Source organism: Azolla caroliniana, unplaced genomic scaffold (assembly GCF_043228905.1).
Source record: "Azolla caroliniana isolate FFs.n. ecotype wild unplaced genomic scaffold, voAzoCaro1.0.p SCAF_17, whole genome shotgun sequence".
Taxonomy (NCBI): domain Eukaryota; kingdom Viridiplantae; phylum Streptophyta; class Polypodiopsida; order Salviniales; family Salviniaceae; genus Azolla; species Azolla caroliniana.
In genome coordinates, this window is record NW_028230452.1 from 16454226 (window position 1) to 16472665 (window position 18440).

General features: G+C 36.9%; 2 protein-coding genes across 3 annotated transcripts; both read left to right on the forward strand.

Moving 5' to 3' along the window:
• The first annotated feature begins 271 nt into the window (after nucleotides 1-271).
• On the forward strand, nucleotides 272-10401 carry PDE327 (FAD/NAD(P)-binding oxidoreductase family protein). The gene is made up of 13 exons (XM_087332854.1): nucleotides 272-700; nucleotides 2194-2271; nucleotides 2864-3298; nucleotides 3382-3453; nucleotides 5242-5367; nucleotides 5496-5705; nucleotides 6956-7003; nucleotides 7121-7276; nucleotides 7357-7521; nucleotides 8392-8485; nucleotides 8578-8696; nucleotides 8770-8814; nucleotides 9373-10401. The coding sequence occupies exons 1-13, from the start codon at nucleotides 272-274 to the stop codon at nucleotides 9595-9597; spliced, it is 2202 nt and encodes a 733-aa protein (XP_087188980.1). The 3' UTR covers nucleotides 9598-10401.
• Nucleotides 10402-15211: 4810 nt separating this feature from the next.
• LOC147853305 (uncharacterized) lies at nucleotides 15212-17779 on the forward strand. 2 transcript variants are annotated; one of them, XM_087332773.1, is made up of 5 exons: nucleotides 15212-15411; nucleotides 15655-15716; nucleotides 15979-16285; nucleotides 17154-17319; nucleotides 17410-17779. In XM_087332773.1, exons 3-5 carry the CDS (start codon nucleotides 16056-16058, stop codon nucleotides 17533-17535), a joined length of 522 nt encoding a protein of 173 aa, XP_087188899.1. In that variant the 5' UTR covers nucleotides 15212-15411; nucleotides 15655-15716; nucleotides 15979-16055; the 3' UTR covers nucleotides 17536-17779. The 2 variants fall into 2 exon arrangements, with proteins under 2 accessions (XP_087188899.1, XP_087188898.1); XM_087332772.1 differs by lacking the exon at nucleotides 15655-15716 and having other exon boundaries at nucleotides 15213-15411.
• The last annotated feature ends 661 nt before the right edge of the window (nucleotides 17780-18440 follow it).

Sequence of the window (18440 nt, forward strand, 5' to 3'; positions counted from 1 at the left end):
CCACGGGGCACTCCCTTGCGTGATGCTGATTGCCACAACTTTCTTGTCTCGTATGTTCCTACGACGGCTTTTTCGCCTCTGTGCCGAGGGATGGGCCACAATTGAGAGCAGTGGCAGGCGGGGCGGCCGTCCTGACCAAGGCTAGGAGTCGGCAGTGGGTCGTCCGGCTCAAGCCTGAACCGAGCTGTTAAACCGTTTTAAAACGGTTTGTTGGTTCGGTTCGGTTCGACTCTAAAACCCCTATCCTTCTCTCTCTCTCTCTACCATGACCATGACTCTGCAGAGCCTCCATCATCGTCTCCATCATGGCCATGGCTATGGCTATGGCCATCGCCAGTCTCCCGCCTTTACCCTCCATCCCCTCGCAGAACCTCCCCGGCGCACCACCACATCCTTCTTCCCTTCCCTCCTCCGCCATCGCCTCCCCCTATCTGCATCTCCCGGCTCAAAGCTCCTCCACACGGAAACCCCCGCCTCCCCCTCTCGGAAGAAGCCTGACCTTCCCGCCTCCAACTTTCCTGCGTCACCGCAAAGGACTCTTCGTGGTCGCGGTCGCGGTCGCGGTCATGATCCTTCTTCCGTCTCTGGCATTTGGAGGCTTCTTAACCTTGAAGTATCCACGGAGAAGGATCTTGGAAAAGGCGATCACTCTATCTCTGAGCCTCTTCTCGATGCCATTGCTTCTCTTGTTGGATTGCCTGTAAGTGAGAAATTCTCCTTTTTCTCTCATTTCGATTTCTTTTACGTTTCATTAAGCATGCGCGTTAGGTCTAGTGAAAACATATTTTGAAAGAAAAGGAACGTGGAAGGAGATTAGGTGTCCCTTTGATTTCAAGCAATCTCAGTTTCCGTAAATGAAATGATGTTAGAACTTAAGAAAACAAGAAGATTCTGGAATTCCTCTCAGAGATTAATCTCTAGACAAGGATTTTGTGGAAATAAAGAAATATAAAAAAGGAGTCAATTTCATGGCTTTTCCATCATGCAATGGATTAATCTTTTAGGAGACAGGTAGCAGGATATTCAAAATGTCCCTTTTGTTTCACATTCTCGTCATCATCATGCAAGTGATTAAGCTTTAGAACACAGAATGTTAGAGGGGAAAGAACAATAAGGAATTTCGAAAATTCCCTTCGAAAGTTCAATTTAAGTCCATTCCATCACACAATTGATGAAACTATAGGAAAAATATAGTTGAAAGAAAAGAAACAAGCTATTATCTGCAAAGCATGATGCCTAATGAGTACTACTACTCGCAAATGTAGGATAGTAAAACATCCATCTCCAAGGAAGCAAACCATCACCTCTGATTAGGAATACACCTAACTTGACTTTTAAAGCCTCCATCCTCATACAATATTATTGCAAATAAAAGTTCATGTTCCATTCCAAATGTATATAGAAAGTTGTTATATATTATTCCATTAGGGATAATGGTCTTAAGTTTAATTTCAGTTGATCCCAGGGTCTAACAAACGAAGGGCCCAATCTAAGATATTGTGTGATGGAATACTGATAATGAATGTGTGAGAAATGAAGCATATTCATTTCAAAGAGATGTTCTGACAGTTGAAATAAACTTGTTCTCATCAGAGACATTTTTGCAAGATAAATACCTGATCTTTTCTTGAGAATGAGTGCAAAAATATTATTCTCATTGGTATTTACATCTCAATCTTTTGATCGCTTTGACTGCAGCCGTGATGTATGTTGTGAAGTTATACCAAGTCGCATGAGTCCTAATTGTATGGAGCATCACATTTAACTTGCATTGATAATGCCGTATTCAATACGATGGATATGTGCAATACAGTTGTGATGCGCATTACTAAGCTCACCAGAGACCAAGACTGAAAGTGATATGTTCTCAGCATATTTGGCTTTCAAAATCTGAGCATCTTCTTGCAAAGTTAGCTTGAGATTTGCGAGAGCTCTGAAGGCATCATCTCAGCAATTACCAAAAACCAAGTGTACTGCTAGCTAGCCATGTTACATGTATCTACTAAAGAGGAGGGCCATGGGTCTTTATCCATTTCAGGATTCCTCATACAGGAATATAGAGTCAATACTTCTTTGATAGAGATGCTATTGCAAGCTGTACATACCGTTGAAAATGGATAGCTGTTAATTGATTTAAGTATTGTACTTCATACATCCAACAAAATCTGAAAAGGCTATCTTTTTGATGTGCAGAAATCAACTCTTCCAGTTACAGCTCTATCAATTGTTCGAAAGTCATTTGATGCTCGTAAAGTTGTTAACAGGGTTAAGGTTGGTCCCTATTACATCACCTTTCAAATATCGATGTTGCAATATCAATTTTGGTTGGGTGAAAGGGAGATCTTTTGCATTTTCTATTCATTTTATGGAAACCAAAAATACTGGAATGCCTGAAGTTGATAGTTTATGCTTTGACAATCACTAGTGTTCTTATTTAACTGGAACTCAAAATTTTGCAAAATATCAGTGGTGTCTCTGGAAGGACATGCTGACAACATACATAACAATTTCATATACTTTCATTTTAACTAATCTGGAAATGCTAAAATTTAGGATGGCATAATTAAGTATTGCACATCTACTCTACAAATAATGGGTGGCATTTTGGCAAATGCAATGAACACGAGGCACCTTTTGGCACAAACCCTGAAAAAGAGTTTCTTTTTGACACTTCCCTGTTTCTTTCTGACAAAAAATATTTATGTAGTGGTGCCTGAATCATCAACCTAAAGGTGGGAGCCATATTTGGGGCTGGTCATATAATACTAGGATGATTGGCTTAATATGAATTTGCATTTAGATATTTCAAATGCTACATTTGGCACAAATGGGCCTGATTAGTTTTTATGATTGCTTCTTTCAGAGTACAGAAGGTCCTAAATTTGTGTACATAGTTGATCTAAATCTGGATCAGCTCGATCTATCATCTGCACAACAGAAAAAACTTATTTCCCATCTGCAGAAAAAACCTGGGAAAGCAGAATTTCTGGCTAATTATGTAGGTTCAACTGATGTAACTGGGCTTGTCAAGGATTTGCAAAATGCGCATGGAGAATGCGTGTTAAAGAATGGAGAAAGGAAAGACTCAGATGCAAGAGTGAAGATAAAAAGATCTGCAAAAGTTACAGTTGTTGGGAGTGGGCCAGCCGGCCTGTTTGCGGCCCTTGTTTTAGCAGAGTGTGGTGCAAATGTAACTTTGCTAGAGCAAGGCCAGCCTGTAGAGAGGAGGGGCCAGGATATCGGAGGGCTGATGGTTAGGAGGTTGCTGAACCCTGAGAGCAATTTCTGCTTCGGTGAGGTATTATATTTCTTAACAAGCTGAGATGTTAACTCGTAGCAAAAACAGCATTCTCATAGTTTATGATTCCTGGAATGTTGCAGGGTGGAGCAGGTACTTGGAGTGATGGAAAGCTCACAACTCGAATAGGAAGAAATGGAAAGAGTGTAAGAACGGTAAGATTAAAAGGAAAGAAAATAGCTTTGACTGATACCATATGGTTTTTTTGTTCATAGTCACAAATCTACCATTTGGACACTGATCAGCAGAACGATGTACGACAGGACTTCACTGAATATTGAGTGATGCTCTGGAACATGTGTAAGACAGTAGATTAAAAGGAAAGAAAATAGCTTTGACTGATAGCATAGGAACTTTTTGTTTATGTAGAGGAATCTTTTCTTGGACACGGCTGGCATGCGTGGAAGTGATATATAGCATGAGTTCACCCAAAATTGATTGATGCTATGAAAGGAAAGTAGGAACATTACGATTTAAAGGAAAGAGAATAGCTTCAATGGATAGTATGGGAATTTTGTGTTTATGGACATTAATCTACTCTGGCAAACTGTCGACACAAATAATTTATATCATGACTTCACCCAAATTTGGTTGATGCTATGCGTAGTGGTTTATCATAATCCTTTTTACATATTTTGAGGTCAACATGAAAATGCAAAATGATTGTATATATGGTTTGCTTGTGGTTAATAATGGTCATTGCCAATATGAAACTACGAAAATATCATGGTACCCTGAACGAAGGCGTGAAAGACATCTGTTTTGTTGCCTGGAATTCCAAAATCCTCCTTGCAATAGTGAATTCTACTTTTTGAAACCAATGCATAGGAGCTTAAATACATCCAGCCATCCTGATTGTGCTCATTGTCAGGAGGTAGTAGCCATTGAAGCTTACATGTGGTAGCTAGCACTGACCTTGTTGTGTGAAGTATTGCAATCCTACAATCAGATAATAGGGAACATTATTTTCAATGAATGGAAAAATGCAGAACTTATGTTTCATTTGTTTACCTTATAGTTTCATGTTTCATGTATAGTCTGCCAAACTCTGTAATATTATGAATGCATACGATATATCCGTCCTTTTGCATGTCTAGATATTTTATGGCAGATTTGGCATTTTTAAGAGAACCCAACAAATTGTAATACCTCTTGAAATGGAGATTTCTCTCCCATGCCTAGATATTGGTGGAAGATTGGGCATTTTTAAGGGAGCCCAACAAATTATAATTCCTTTCAAAGGGGAAATTCCTCTACTAATTGAGATTTGTAAGGTGAAATGAAGGTGAAGCTGAGTATTGATCCTAAGGTTTTGAATGAAAACATGGAATCTCTACCTTGAGGACAAAGGATCCTTAATAGTTAATTCTGACAGAGTGATTGGCATGGCTATTATATAATCCATGGTAAATAGTCCTTTTTTTGACTCATTTAAAGATGATAAGCATAAATAAATAAGAGGCTTATTTATATGATGTCCATACCACATCGTGCATTCATTACTGATTTTGTGAAACCGTTTTTGTATTTATTTTGAATGAACTAAGAATTTGAATCCATGGAACTCAAAAATGCTGACTGTTTCTTGTGATACTCCATATCCTCAAGGATGTGATACCATGGAAATTGTGAAACCAAGAATTTTGTTTTGAGACATGATCAATGTGTCATAAGTTTCTGATTAATGGAGCGAGTTTGATTTCATTGAATAATCTCTGAACAATATAAATGTCATTTTGTGATGCCCAGGTTCTGGATGTTGTATCTATGAATTTAGGCTTATTAACAGATATTTGTCTTTGAAGAATGGGAGAACTCTGTGAGTCTTTGCATGTGCTAGACTAGGTCATCTTATTGCATATAAGAAGCTGCCGTAGATGCCTGAGGCTTGATTATATGAAAGTATTTTTCAACTGATTTATTGCATAACTTTTATGAACCAGGTATTGGAGACACTTGTTACGTTTGGTGCACCATCTCATATAATGGTTGATGGCAAGCCGCATCTTGGAACTGATAAGCTTGTTAAAGTCTTGCGTCAGTTTCGGAGTTATTTGCAGTCCTTGGGGGTATGTATACTAGTTTTGATAACTGGTAGATGGTTATTGTAATGGTGTATTATTTCAAAGGCAAATGAACTTCACTTTATATCATGTGATTGATTGACATGTTTCTATTTGCAATTCATGTTGATTAGGTTGACATAAGGTTTGGAACCAAAATGGTTGATTTACTTGTGGAAGGAAGCCACGTTTCTGGCATTAGTGTCACTAAGTCTAACTATCAGGATTTGGGCTCGGAGAAACTTATTTCAGATGCAGTTGTACTTGCAGTGGGTCATTCTGCTCGTGATGTTTACAGTAAACTGCTTGACCACAATATTACTCTGACTCCTAAAGACTTTTCTGTAAGATATCTTATTCTTTTATATAGCTGCTATATGACAAAACATATGTTCAGACTTGCTGCTGGGTAGCTCTGGGAATACAAAATGAATCCACCAAATAAACTTAACAGGCACTATTTAGAATATCCTAAGTGGATTTACCTATCAATCAATGTGTGTGAGTTGTGGCAAAGTACAATTATCGTATCATTGGTAAGTCCTGAGATTAGATCAATCATAATTTATCTTTTATTTTCTATTATCGTGCAGAATTCCAGTGATGATATCTGTGAACACAAATTATTTCTCATTTGGCAGATGATAGTCTTAATCTCTTTTATTGTATGACCCAGAAGAATCCATCTAGAGAAAATTAAGAAAATTTGGGCATGAATCCATCTAGAGGGAACTAAGAACAGGGCATGCCAGAGGTAGACGGCCCTTGCCTCAAATTCTATGAGCTCAAGAAATAGACTTGAAGAAGGTACCAGCTGCAGGGAGGACATTTAGACCAGTCGTCAGATCCATTGCCATTTGTCTGTGATGTTTTGCTCTTTTCATCGTGTAATGTCATCCATTCACCATAAGTTTAGCATTGGGATATCCCTATATGGAAAATTTGGGTATGAGTCCATCTAGAGGGAACTAAGAACAGGGTATGCCAGGGGTAGAGGGCCCTTGCCTCAAATTCTATGAGCTCAAGAAATAGACTTGAAGAAGGTACCAGCAGCAGGGAGGACATTTAGACCAGTCATCAGATCCATTGCCATTTGTCTGTGATGTTTTGCTCTTTTCATCATGTAATGTCATCCATTCACCATAAGTTTAGCATTGGGATATCCCTATATGGAATCTTATATAAGGGCTTATGAGATGGATGATAATTTAAGTGTTGTACTACTCAAATGTCCACCCAGAAGGGTGAGCACACATATGTGCTTTATTTTCACATAGAGAGTTTTTACTGTGGAAATAGTAACCCCCTTTCTTAGGAAGAAGTCGCGTACAAGATGATACGTTGATTTGGTTCCATATGTCAAATTTGGCCCCATCATGGACGATAAAAAATCTAGTCTACTGTATTATATATAAAAAGTGTTGTATAGAGGGTTTTGATGGGTGTAACCCCCTTTCTTAGAAAGAAGTCGCGTACAAGATACGTTGATTTGGTTCCATATGTCAAATTTGGCCGTTTAAGAGAATATGCTGTTTACTTCTCATTTGTTACTTCTGTAGTATCCTTACCTTGCGTAAAAAAATGTGCAATTCAGGTTGGCTTTCGCATTGAGCATCCACAAGACCTTATCAATGAAATTCAGGCAGGTGTCAAATTGTGCAATATTTATCATAATGCATATTAACTTTGTGGTTCAGTTAACTCTTGATCTTATGATTTCTCCAAATAAGAATGATTGCGTTATTCATCTGTTGTGCAGTACAAAAGATGGGCATCAGAGGTGAAAAGAGGCCAGGGAAAAATACCAGTAGCTGATTACAAAGTCGCGACAAATATAGGCCAAGGTGTTAATGATATTCATGATAAAAGTAGGCATTACAGTTGCTACTCATTCTGTATGTGCCCTGGGGGACAGGTGCTTCTGTTAATACCTTTCTCACTTGTTCCAGTTTTTTTCTAAATTTTTACAAGTGCATCACATTTGCACATTTGCAGATTGTCCCAACTAGTACAACTACTGCAGAGTTATGTATCAACGGGATGTCCTTTTCGAAGAGGTCTTCTAAGTGGGCAAATGCAGCCCTTGTAATGGCTGTCTCCCCTTCAGACTTGGAGCCTTTTGTTTCTGAACATGGAGTTTTAGCGGGAGTTGCATTTCAGGTTTGACATGGTTGACTTATTGTAATAGACTCCTTGCATATAGCTATAAGTTCTGTGCATATTCTGCATATCCTTAAGCAAAAATTTAGGAATTGTTCCTCTACACATTGCCCTCCATAGAAGTCACGTGTCTCACCACATATGATGGTGTTATCTGTAGACTGAGAATGATAATTTTACAACGATTATTTCAACCAGTGTCTCTTAGGACTACTACATATAGTTCCTCTATGAAAGAAAACTAAATATTCTGTGGCTATCTCATGAGGCGAATATCTCTCATGGGAGTAGTGAAGACGTAAGCTAGTGAGAACCAGGTCTGTTGTTGCAGTACAATGTTTCCCAATTGAACTTCCCTCAAGGAAGTAGTGACTACATAAGCTTGACAGCCTGGAAACAATGTAGAATGGCGTATGGGCACTGCAGATGAGTAGATGGTAGAATTTATAGGGGCAGCATATCAAGATACAAGGATACAGGGATCATCCATTGATTTTATTGGTCAAGCCTACCCAGATGATTCTTAATCAAGTATGAATGTTGATATTTTTTTCATTCCAAGGAATAATGTGCAAGATTTGGAAAGCAGAATGAAAACTGCTTTGGAATTAACTTACTGCAAAAAACATTAGAGCACATTGACTCTTCTTGTATGTCAATTTCACAGACTATTTTATGTGATATCAAGTTATAAGCAAGGATATAATCTAAATAATGCTTTATTTGGTGAATCAAAACTCTTGAATATGATACAAAATAATAATGTCGCTAAACTTAGCATTTAAGTAAAATACTCAATTTGTATCAGCAAGATTAAACAATGTAATGAAAATATTTCTGCTAAGAGAAACTTCTAATGGATGCATGTAGAAACTACTGGAAAAGGATGCTGCTATCATGGGGGGTGGGGGTTTAGTTGCTCCAGCACAGGTTGTACCGGATTTTCTTGAGAATCGCCTATCTGGTAAGATTGTATTGTCATTTTAGAAGTTCTCAGTTATAATATTTTGTTATATACTTTCTCTAAACTGCTGGTTGTTTATTATTTGTTTCTAGGGAATTCATTACCTTCGTCAAGCTATAGGCTTGGTGTACGAGAAGCCAATCTTCACAATCTTTTCAATGAAAACCTCACTGAGCTATTTAAAACTGCAATAGTTAACTTCAACAAGCAGGTAGGGGAGACAATTTCTCTAAAAATTATTGTGCTTCACTGAAAGTATTTCTTACAAGTTTCCATGTTTGCAGCTTCCAGGCTTCATTGATAGGAGTGCTCTTCTTCATGCTGTTGAGGTGTTGTTTCTGCTATCTCAATTGGTTTATGCTCAAAAACTGTTTAGTGCTAGCATATTAACTTTAAAAGAAATTATCTCATGACTTTCCTTGATCTCTATGACAAAAAAGAATCTACCTATGGGCTGCATTGTAGCAACTTAATGTTGAAATGCTGGTTGAGGCATACATTTTGGGCTTGAAGTTATAAAGTCTGTTCAGGTTCAGGATCTAGTGGGGTCTCTGTTGTGGTGTGTCAATTGGTTTATTTGAAAAAAATTTGTGTAATCATGGGTGTCATAGTCACTTAACGTTTTAGTAACAGTCTAACGAGTCAGTGATGTAACTTGAGTTTCACATTCTAGAGTTTGGTGTATTCAACATCTTGTTTCTGATAGATCATGCCAATATTAAGAGTTTTTGGATGACCCCAGATGTTAAGAGTCAGTTTCTATTCCTAACAGTGTTCTAGACTGTAAGTTGGCGTATAACATATTGACATATTTGTAAGCTATTTGGGAAACCCTCATCAGGATTTCAGGAAGATATCACGACTAATACTTGTGCCTGATAACGCAGACAAGAACAAGTGCACCTATAAGGATTGATAGAAGCGTGGAAACATTTGAATGCTTATCAGCATCAGGTTTATATCCTGTTGGTGAAGGAGCTGGATATGCAGGTGGTATAGTAAGTGCTGCTGTTGATGGCATGAATGCTGGTTTATCTTTGGCAGAGCAGTTAGGCTTGTGTAAAGACGTCTTTAAGGAATGGCAGGCAGCAGAAAAGTTTATGCAATATTGAATCTATACATGGTTAATCAAATTGATGCTCAACTGAAGTGAAAAAGAGATGTTCCGAGGGATAGAACAGAAACATGATGATTGTTACTCTACAAATGAAGAATGCAGATAATGAGATCTTCAAGGACTAGAGGATTAGTGAATTCCCATGTTAAGTATATTCAAACAGGCAAAGGTATCCAGTGCAAAGTGTCTTGCAAGGTAATATACATCCTAAAGTTAAGTTTGTTGTTTACTGTTAATGCACACTGCATTTTGATCTTTGCTTGACAATTCCAGGCTAAGGAAGCTGTAACTGTGATTGCATTATATTTGAAAAAAGTATCAATGAACCTTCCATAATGTGCAGAGAAGAGTATCGATAAACTTTAGTCAAGTGCAGAAGATGTTACTTGCATCATGAGATTAGCATTCATTTTCAAGGTATATTGGGACGGTACTTCTAGGAATAGGATTCCTCGTTCAGAAAGGTATTGGTAAAGACAGGTTTATCACATACAGGTATTATGTAGAAATTAATTCAACATTATATCATGTCAAATCAGGGAACATTTATATTCCTCTGTGCCTTATCCTTCCATCAAAAGGAAGCAGCTCTCTTGGAACTTCAGGATTTACCTCCATGCTTGGTCTAACACCTTGATAAATCGAATGACGTTTTGCGCATGATTGATGACATGGAAGGGTCTGAAAGACAACCATGCGTTGTCAATATGCCTTTGACACCATGCATTTTATTTGCATAACTTTCAAATGAAATATATATCAGCAGTTTATTTAATACAAAAAGTAAAATGTTTTTTCATGAGGAAAAAATTCCACGACAAATAAAGCCAAAAGGACACTCGAGACAGTAGACTAAATGCAAATATATAAGTGCTGCTCTGTCTCATTTGAGGGTTTTCTACATGCTTCGTAGCATTTTTTGCTTGTGTTGTACACGTCGATGGAACTGCAGTTTAACCACATACAATTGTAAATATTTTTCCTTGCACAAAATCTTAAATGATGCACTTTACCTCAGTGAACGTTATGAATTCTTGCAGTGATTTATCAGCAAACTAAATGAAAAAAAATGTAAAAATTGCCTTGTCAAATAAGGGTTTCCTACAAGTTTGCAACATATTGTAGATAAGTACATGCAACTATGAATATGTTTTCCTTACCCAAAAACTTGGCAACCAGGGCTCTTTATTCAATACAGATTAACTATATTAGTTGATACAACCCTCATTTCTACAATAATAGAAATATGTTTAGTGGCACTTACAGAACCTGAAATGTATAGAAGACTTAATTTATCTATTTGCTTGTTTGATGTGCTTCCCTTTGGATCCAATCTTCAAAAGAGAGAGTTTATGCAGCTCACTTGTCAAAGCAACTGTACAACGAATATACAAAGAATAACTGTCTCATTGGTCCTAATTTCTTGAGTAAAGATTTAGAAAAAACGTATTGTTATTTGGATAGATGTGATGTGCCTATCGAGCAATGCCTATTTGCTCTAATTGGGAAGATTTTGGTACTTGAATGGCATGTATTTGTAAGGCCTTTTATTGAAACCAATGGCAAGAAGTTACATTCTTCAAGAAATGCCTTATATAATCTCAATTTGATTATTTATGACTCAAGAACATCCCAATTCAAATTTGCATTCTCGGCTTTGATTGCTCCTAAGCAGTTTAGTGTCTTTATTCTTTGAGAAATTTCATTTTATATTGAAGCTTTCTACCAATATTAGCATTAAAAAAGAACAACTTCTTAGTACTATGTTGTGCAAGGAACTAATATATGAAAATTTTATATGGCACCTCCATAAAAAGTTCATGTTTTTGTTGTTGTAGGAGTAACCCAATGTTTGACTTAATCACCCAAGACCATGTAAGAGCATTATAGGAAAGATTGTCAAGCAATTCACAAGATATTAGAATGTGTACAAAACACTTAAGTAAGCAAGACAACAGAAAATCAAAAAATATTCTTCTAGTTGACTTGATTAGCCAATCCTATTAATCTACTTCCCTCTTTCTTAAATACATTGTGTCCTACGCATCTACGGTTTTCTAGATTGACACCTTATCGACCCATATGGTTGATTTGCACAATAGCTACTCCTCATTTGGGGCACTATCACAAAATGTGCACTCTAAGAGTACATATGGGGATAGATTTACAACTAAGTTGGGGTTGATAATTGATTATATCTAACACTCTGTTTGTCCCGATATCATCAAGTAGGAAGCATCTTTCATGATTATTCGTGCTATATAGAAACTTGCTATATAGTACTCAAAATGCTTCATTTCTTCTCCATACATCAACTAAGGCTCGAAAAAAAAAGTGTATATTGTTAGTTCATTACATTACTTTCAACAAGTTGATTGATTGTTCTTTCTTGCTGAGATATACTCTCCTTTCTTGAACAACTTATCTATACTAATGAAGTATTGGAATGGCACACTATGAAGTTGTATTTCTATGCCCTTGAAACGTATTGGTTTTGGTGGTTGTCTATGTGTATAGTTGAAATAAGTAGGTCTTCTCGGCATGGTGCGGAAAATATTACTACGTTACGGTGTGTTTTAAGTAGCCAAAATGGCATGTACAAACAAACAAAAGATTGTAGCAATTAAGTAGATTTCAAATGTTGATAATCCGGCAATTGTTCTTTGAGAAATTCTTGTTCAATACATGGCCTTTTTTTGTTGGGAGCAATTTCGACACTTTTGAAATTATATGTAAATATATGTTCAGATTTTATTGTTGGGATCAAAATCTCATTTGCATATCATGTAGCTTCTTCTTTTTTTCCAAAAGAAGAATATACTCCATTAGTTAAAATGACATACAAAACACAACTTTAGACATTACCTACTTCCATATGGACTACATCACTTATTTATCTTACACTAAATAGCCCACATGTTTGTTCTCCATGTTTGTCGTGTCATTCACGCCCCTCTATCATCTAATGGGAGGGGAGAACAACCATCTCGGTACTACGTACTGCCATTGTATATCCAGTCCAATTTTTGTAGCCATCAGTGTAGTACACCATCGTTTTCTGAATTTCAGCCTCATTAAATCTGAAGCATCATTTGTTCCATCAATCCGCTCATATTGGGCCCTCAATGTAGTTATTAGCATGTGCCATATTAGCCTAATAGATTATGCTGGAGGTCGTTTGTTTGTTGAAAATACCCTGGTACATCTTGCGGTCCAAATGTTCCATATGATAATGGGTGCTAGCAACATCCATAGATCTACAATTTTCTGCTTTTGGGCATTACTTCTAGGTGCACCGTTACCAGCGATCACTCGAATAGTTCCATTCTCCCCTCTATACATAGTTGTACATGTGCTATCAAATTTCTCTACGTCATCATCAAGACAGTTCCAACAAGCATCTCCCCAATTGAGGGTAAATGAGCTAGAGGCATGGCAAAGCAATCGTAATGCCCTTCTCCATACTACCGTAGCCTCATCACATTCCCAAACAATGGGAAATGCTTTCTAGTTGTCCACATGCACTACATCTTGGGTCTACATTAGGGCCTTTAGCCCACGCCCCTACTGGCAAGGCTCTATGCACAATAAGCCATAAGCACATCATTATCTTGCAGTCACCGCTGTCATGCCATATCATTTTCCAAAATTTAGCTAATCTCCTTTCACTAATGCCCTCTTGTATCCAAAATTTACAAGCTGCAATATCTTGATGTTCTTGTTTTAGGATAATTTGCCTCCCGATTTTCGTGTTGTACCTGAAAAATTGCACCAACTTGGCACCATCACTTTGACCTTGAGTTTTCCAGAAATACATCGCGGGGTCCCATGATAGCTGATTTGAATGCCCTTCTATCGGCCAACACACTGTCGTTTGTTTGAGCTCACTCGGTTCGGGGTCAACTATCATAGCCTTTCCATTTTTTGCAAGCAACCTAATCAGCCTTTCAGTTTGATAGGCTGATTGCTCACATATTACCCTTCTATGCTCTATTTTATAGTAGCATGCCTCAATAGAGCCGGCTTTCGTTCCCTTAATTCCGATTATATAATTTTCAGCATCGATAAGTCCTATCCATTCCATTTCAGAGGGGCTTATGGTTGCATCTTCCAAGATTTGCTCGCTGCGTGCAAAGGCATCTATAATCCTCATTAGCATGCATTTACCCCTATTTATCCTCCATATTCTAGCCTTTTGAGTGCCCACATCATTACGTAGAAATCTCTTCCAATCTGTCAATGTATTCCCTTGGGCATTGATTAAATTGGCCCATTTGAAACCTGCTTTTTGTCATATCATCAGCCCATCCACATCTCTAATTAATGGGTTCCAAACAATAGGCATGTACATTCGAGCATATGCATCATTTCTCCACCTACAAACGATTCCCTTTCTTATTCTATTCCATGCCTTCATAATTCCAACAACACAGAGTGAAATAAGGTCACTCAAAGATTTCTAATTATATCTACAAAATACTATGTAACGTTATACATATAGCTCTTTTATGATCTTCATATGTTATATTAGGCTTAGACAAATATTTCTTTTTGCATAGTTTATCTCACAAATATCAATATTCTTGAGATTTTATTTTGTTTAATAAACTTCTCATCTTATAAGCAAAATTTGTTAACCTCTTTGTTAGCGTTGCATTTTTAAGGGAATGGTATTGTGTTTTAAAGTCATTTTCTTAGGAACAAGTTGTTAGTTTGCAATCCTAAACCCTAATGTAGAATTGTTTCCATTACTTTCCTCTAGTCTAATGAATTATTGTTTATTTTGAAACATCATTTGAACCTTAGCTGTAATGGTGGTTTGATTTGAAATATATTTCATTATATATAGTAAGTTGGTTTTGCATTTTTGTTTTTGTTGCAAACTATATAATCTAAGGAAAAGGTGCAATAGAAAGAAATGTTGTATTGCCAATAGTGTGATTGATAAGCTTCACATATTGAATCAATCATATATTAATCTCTTCCTCGTTGATAGGAGGAATACATGAATATACATGCAAGAATCAATTGCTAGTTGCTAGAATCCCAAAACCAAATGTCGAAACCCTAAAAAAGAAAGAAGTTGAAGAAGAAGAAAAACCTAAATGATACATGAATATACATACATGCAAGAATCAATTGCTAGTGGCTAGAATCCCAAAACCAAATGTCGAAACCCTAAAAAAGGAAGAAGAAGAAAAACCTAAATGATACATGAATATACATACATGCAAGAATCAATTGCTAGTTGCTAGAATCCCAAAACCAAATGTCGAAACCCTAAAAAAGGAAGAAGAAGAAAAACCTAAATGATACATGAATATACATACATGCAAGAATCAATTGCTAGTTGCTAGAATCCCAAAACCAAATGTCGAAACCCTAAAAAAGGAAGAAGAAGAAAAACCTAAATGACCCCAAAATTGACCAATAAACGAAATAAACTCTCTGCTCACTAAGAGAGTGAAGAAAGATTTGAACTTTGGACCTAATAAATGTAAGAAATAACTCTAACCACTAAACCAAACCTAATAGACATATAATTATAGAATATACTCGAATGCATTGGAAAACATTCTTTTTCCACACGAATGAAAACGAATGCGTATGCGTATGTTATCAAAACCTCAGAGCTACCCTCATGAAACCCTCATTCTGCATCTCCTTTTGTAACAATTTCCCATGAAACCCTAATTCTGTATCTCCTCTTGTCACATTTTCCTGCTTCGCCCGTATTTTCACCGTTAGAACTTACGGAAGAGAGATCTAATGGTGAATCCTTCCCAAGGCACTCTTCGCATCCCGCCTGGTATGTAAATTGATAATGCTATATCGCTAACTTTTATTCGCCTGTTTTGCTTTCCATATGCTGTCACATCACACGATCAAATGCTTTTGAGGTTTAAACTACGTGCTTATATTCTGCATAAAGATTCTAATATGTACAAATATGTCTACATGTATGCAAAATCATGTGTGTATGTATGCCATTTTTCTTGTTTCTCTAATTGCAGGGTCTCCAGTTAATCTAGTACAAAACCGTTTTGTACAGAAAATATTTGAGTGCTACAATTATGGGGTTGTTATTACGCTGTCTATGCATACACAAACATTGTACTTAGAGGTATATGTTTACACATCCACAAATACATTTGTACACACACACACACACACACACACACACACATGTATATGTACACACTCATATACATACAAATGTGTGTACATGTATATACATATAGATATGCATTTTGTGTATGTATACCTCCATATACACACATAAGCATATGTAGTACAAAATCTGTTTTACAGAGTATTTAACTGAAATAATACACACATATACATTATCTCATTGGGTTTTCTATCTTACTGATAGGGTTTTCTCCAGCTGATGCTTATCTAGTAACACAAAAGCAGGATTTGAACAGAAATCAATTATAAAGTGTTACAGTTATGGAGTTTCTATGGGTATTAGCTAAAAGATCAGCCACTGTCCTGGTAGTGTCGATGTCATTGGCAGATACAGTGGGAAGCATCGCACGAACCCATGGTGACTCTATGCAACCTACTCTCAACCCAGGGAGTCGTGGTCTATCAGGGATAGTAAATGGAGATGTTGTTTTTGTTGAGAAACTCTCAGCTCCATCTTTCAAATTCTCTCGCGGCGATGTTGTTGTGTTAAGGTAATTCTGTTTTCCTTTTTGCACTTCATATTTTAGAGACCAATTCTCCAGACTTAACCATCAAGTTTTTGAACTACTTTCCAAAATGCCCTTGGTCAACCCCCTGAAAGGGCTGCTACTTGAGTCATAATATGGTCAATTCATCCCCTTTCCATCTCTTTTGGGGTTGATCAAAGTCATCTGGGAAAGAGTGGAAAATGCAGTTTTATTTGGGAAAATAAAGAAAAACTTCGGTTTTTGTAGCTTTTCCCTAATATTTTAATGGTTTTTGTGCATTGTTCTCAAGGATGGCTGATCCATAACAATATAATTGAATGAAAGGGTAGGGCACTCTTACACAAATTTGTGTTCTTTTACCAATGACTAAGGTTATTTCTATGATATAAATGATATAGGCCAATGCAACAAGCTTTTCCATTATCGTTTTCTTTGTGCACATTCTACATTCGATAGCAATAGTGGCTTTCTGGCATTCCTTTTTGTCATATTATAGATTAATAGGTTCGGTATTAAATGCCTTCATCTCAGTTGAAAGCCTGTTTTATTTTACATGTTAACACGTTATAGATGTCTTTTTGTTGAGGTCATGCTTTTTTATCTGATTCTCATGAAGCTATATATTTTGCGATATAATGGACAGCGGGAAATTGGACAGTACTAGTGTTCCCATTTTGCATTCCTTGTGTGTCAGGTTTTGATAAGCTGGTGATTTGTGTGAGAAAACCAGTTGATGATTATTGTATGGGTTATCCCTTGGTTGGTCCTGATTGTTGTCCATGAATCAATATGCCTTGATCTTCCATACATAAATGAACCATCTTCTTCTTTTGTTATAGCAACTTCGCTCTTCATGTTGGTTTGCTTACAGGTCACCGGAGGAACCTAATAAATGGATGGTTAAGAGATTGATAGCACTTCAAGGGGATTGGGTTAATGTTCCAGGATCATATGAAATCTTGCAAGTTCCCAAGGGTAGATGTTGGGTTGAGGGTGATAATGGAAGTGTTAGCTTGGATTCAAGGACCTTTGGTGCAGTAAGTGCACACATTTCTATTTGTGCCTTCAGATTTGTTGGGTAGCCCCCAAAAAACATTACGATGATGAGTTTGGTTTTTTGTCAATAGATCCCTTTCGCATTGGTAAAAGGAAGAGTAACTCACAAGATTTGGCCTCCAAGTCGAGTTGGACGTGTGGAAAGAGTGTTGCCTTCCGGCCGAGTTATGCTTGATGATTTAAATGCCAGAAGATAGATGAATTTGAGGTTCCTTATTGAACAGGAGATTATTATTGTCAATGACATGGTGCAGCTTCAATTTTTTTTGGTAATTATCATGTAAATAAAGTGGAAAGTCTGAGCTACCTGAATTGACATTACAAGGCTCTTTGAGCTTGGTGCAACTAACTATATTTAATTATGATCAAAATTGAAGAATAACCAGCCCAGACAATGTTCACAATACATGTATTGATTGTCCCATGAGGTTTTGCTCTTTCTACATATATCTTTGTCAGTTGTCTAGCTTGACATTTCATGTGCCCCATGAGATTTTTACTTCAGTGCAATGCCAATATTATCTTGTTTTGCTAGTTTCAACTCATGTTTTCTTTTATTAGGTGTATACAACCAAGAAGAGAAATTGCCTTGCAACTGCAAGTACCAATATTGTCACCCCAATTGTGTGTTTGATTGAGCTTTCTGCATTTAATAATGCACGGGAAACATTTATGGGCTTTTATAGAGGGATATGTAGTCCACCTATATATACTTCTTGAGGATGATGAAAAGGAGAAGAATCAAATCATGATGATGAGGAAGATATCATGGACATTGATGGAGTTAAGGAGGTACAAAATGAAGGTAATGTTTATTTCCACTATCAATGTACATATATGCTAGTGCCTAGTTGTTCTCATACATACATACATACATACATACATACATACATACATAAACATAAACTTAAAAACTTTTTTTGCATTGTAAAGTCTGAAGTTTTAGAGTCAGAATTGTTTTAGGAATGAAATTATTTTATGTCTTACTGAGTCCGATTAGGTTCTAAACCTTGAGTATCGTTATGGAAAGGCTAAACATGTTTTGCTCATAAGTTGGTCCCCATGTATCGTTGGTCTATCTAGATGTGATTGATCTTGATCA

Coding starts and splice junctions, on each gene's coding strand:
- PDE327 (XM_087332854.1), top strand. CDS start 272: ATGACTCTGCAGAGCCTCCATCATCGTCTCCATCATGGCCATGGCTAT. Junction 3,299..3,381: donor GCAATTTCTGCTTCGGTGAG/GTATTATATTTC, acceptor GGAATGTTGCAG/GGTGGAGCAGGTACTTGGAG. Junction 5,368..5,495: donor GTTATTTGCAGTCCTTGGGG/GTATGTATACTA, acceptor CATGTTGATTAG/GTTGACATAAGGTTTGGAAC.
- LOC147853305 (XM_087332773.1), top strand. CDS start 16,056: ATGGAGTTTCTATGGGTATTAGCTAAAAGATCAGCCACTGTCCTGGTA. Junction 16,286..17,153: donor GGCGATGTTGTTGTGTTAAG/GTAATTCTGTTT, acceptor GTTTGCTTACAG/GTCACCGGAGGAACCTAATA. Junction 17,320..17,409: donor ATTCAAGGACCTTTGGTGCA/GTAAGTGCACAC, acceptor TTTTGTCAATAG/ATCCCTTTCGCATTGGTAAA.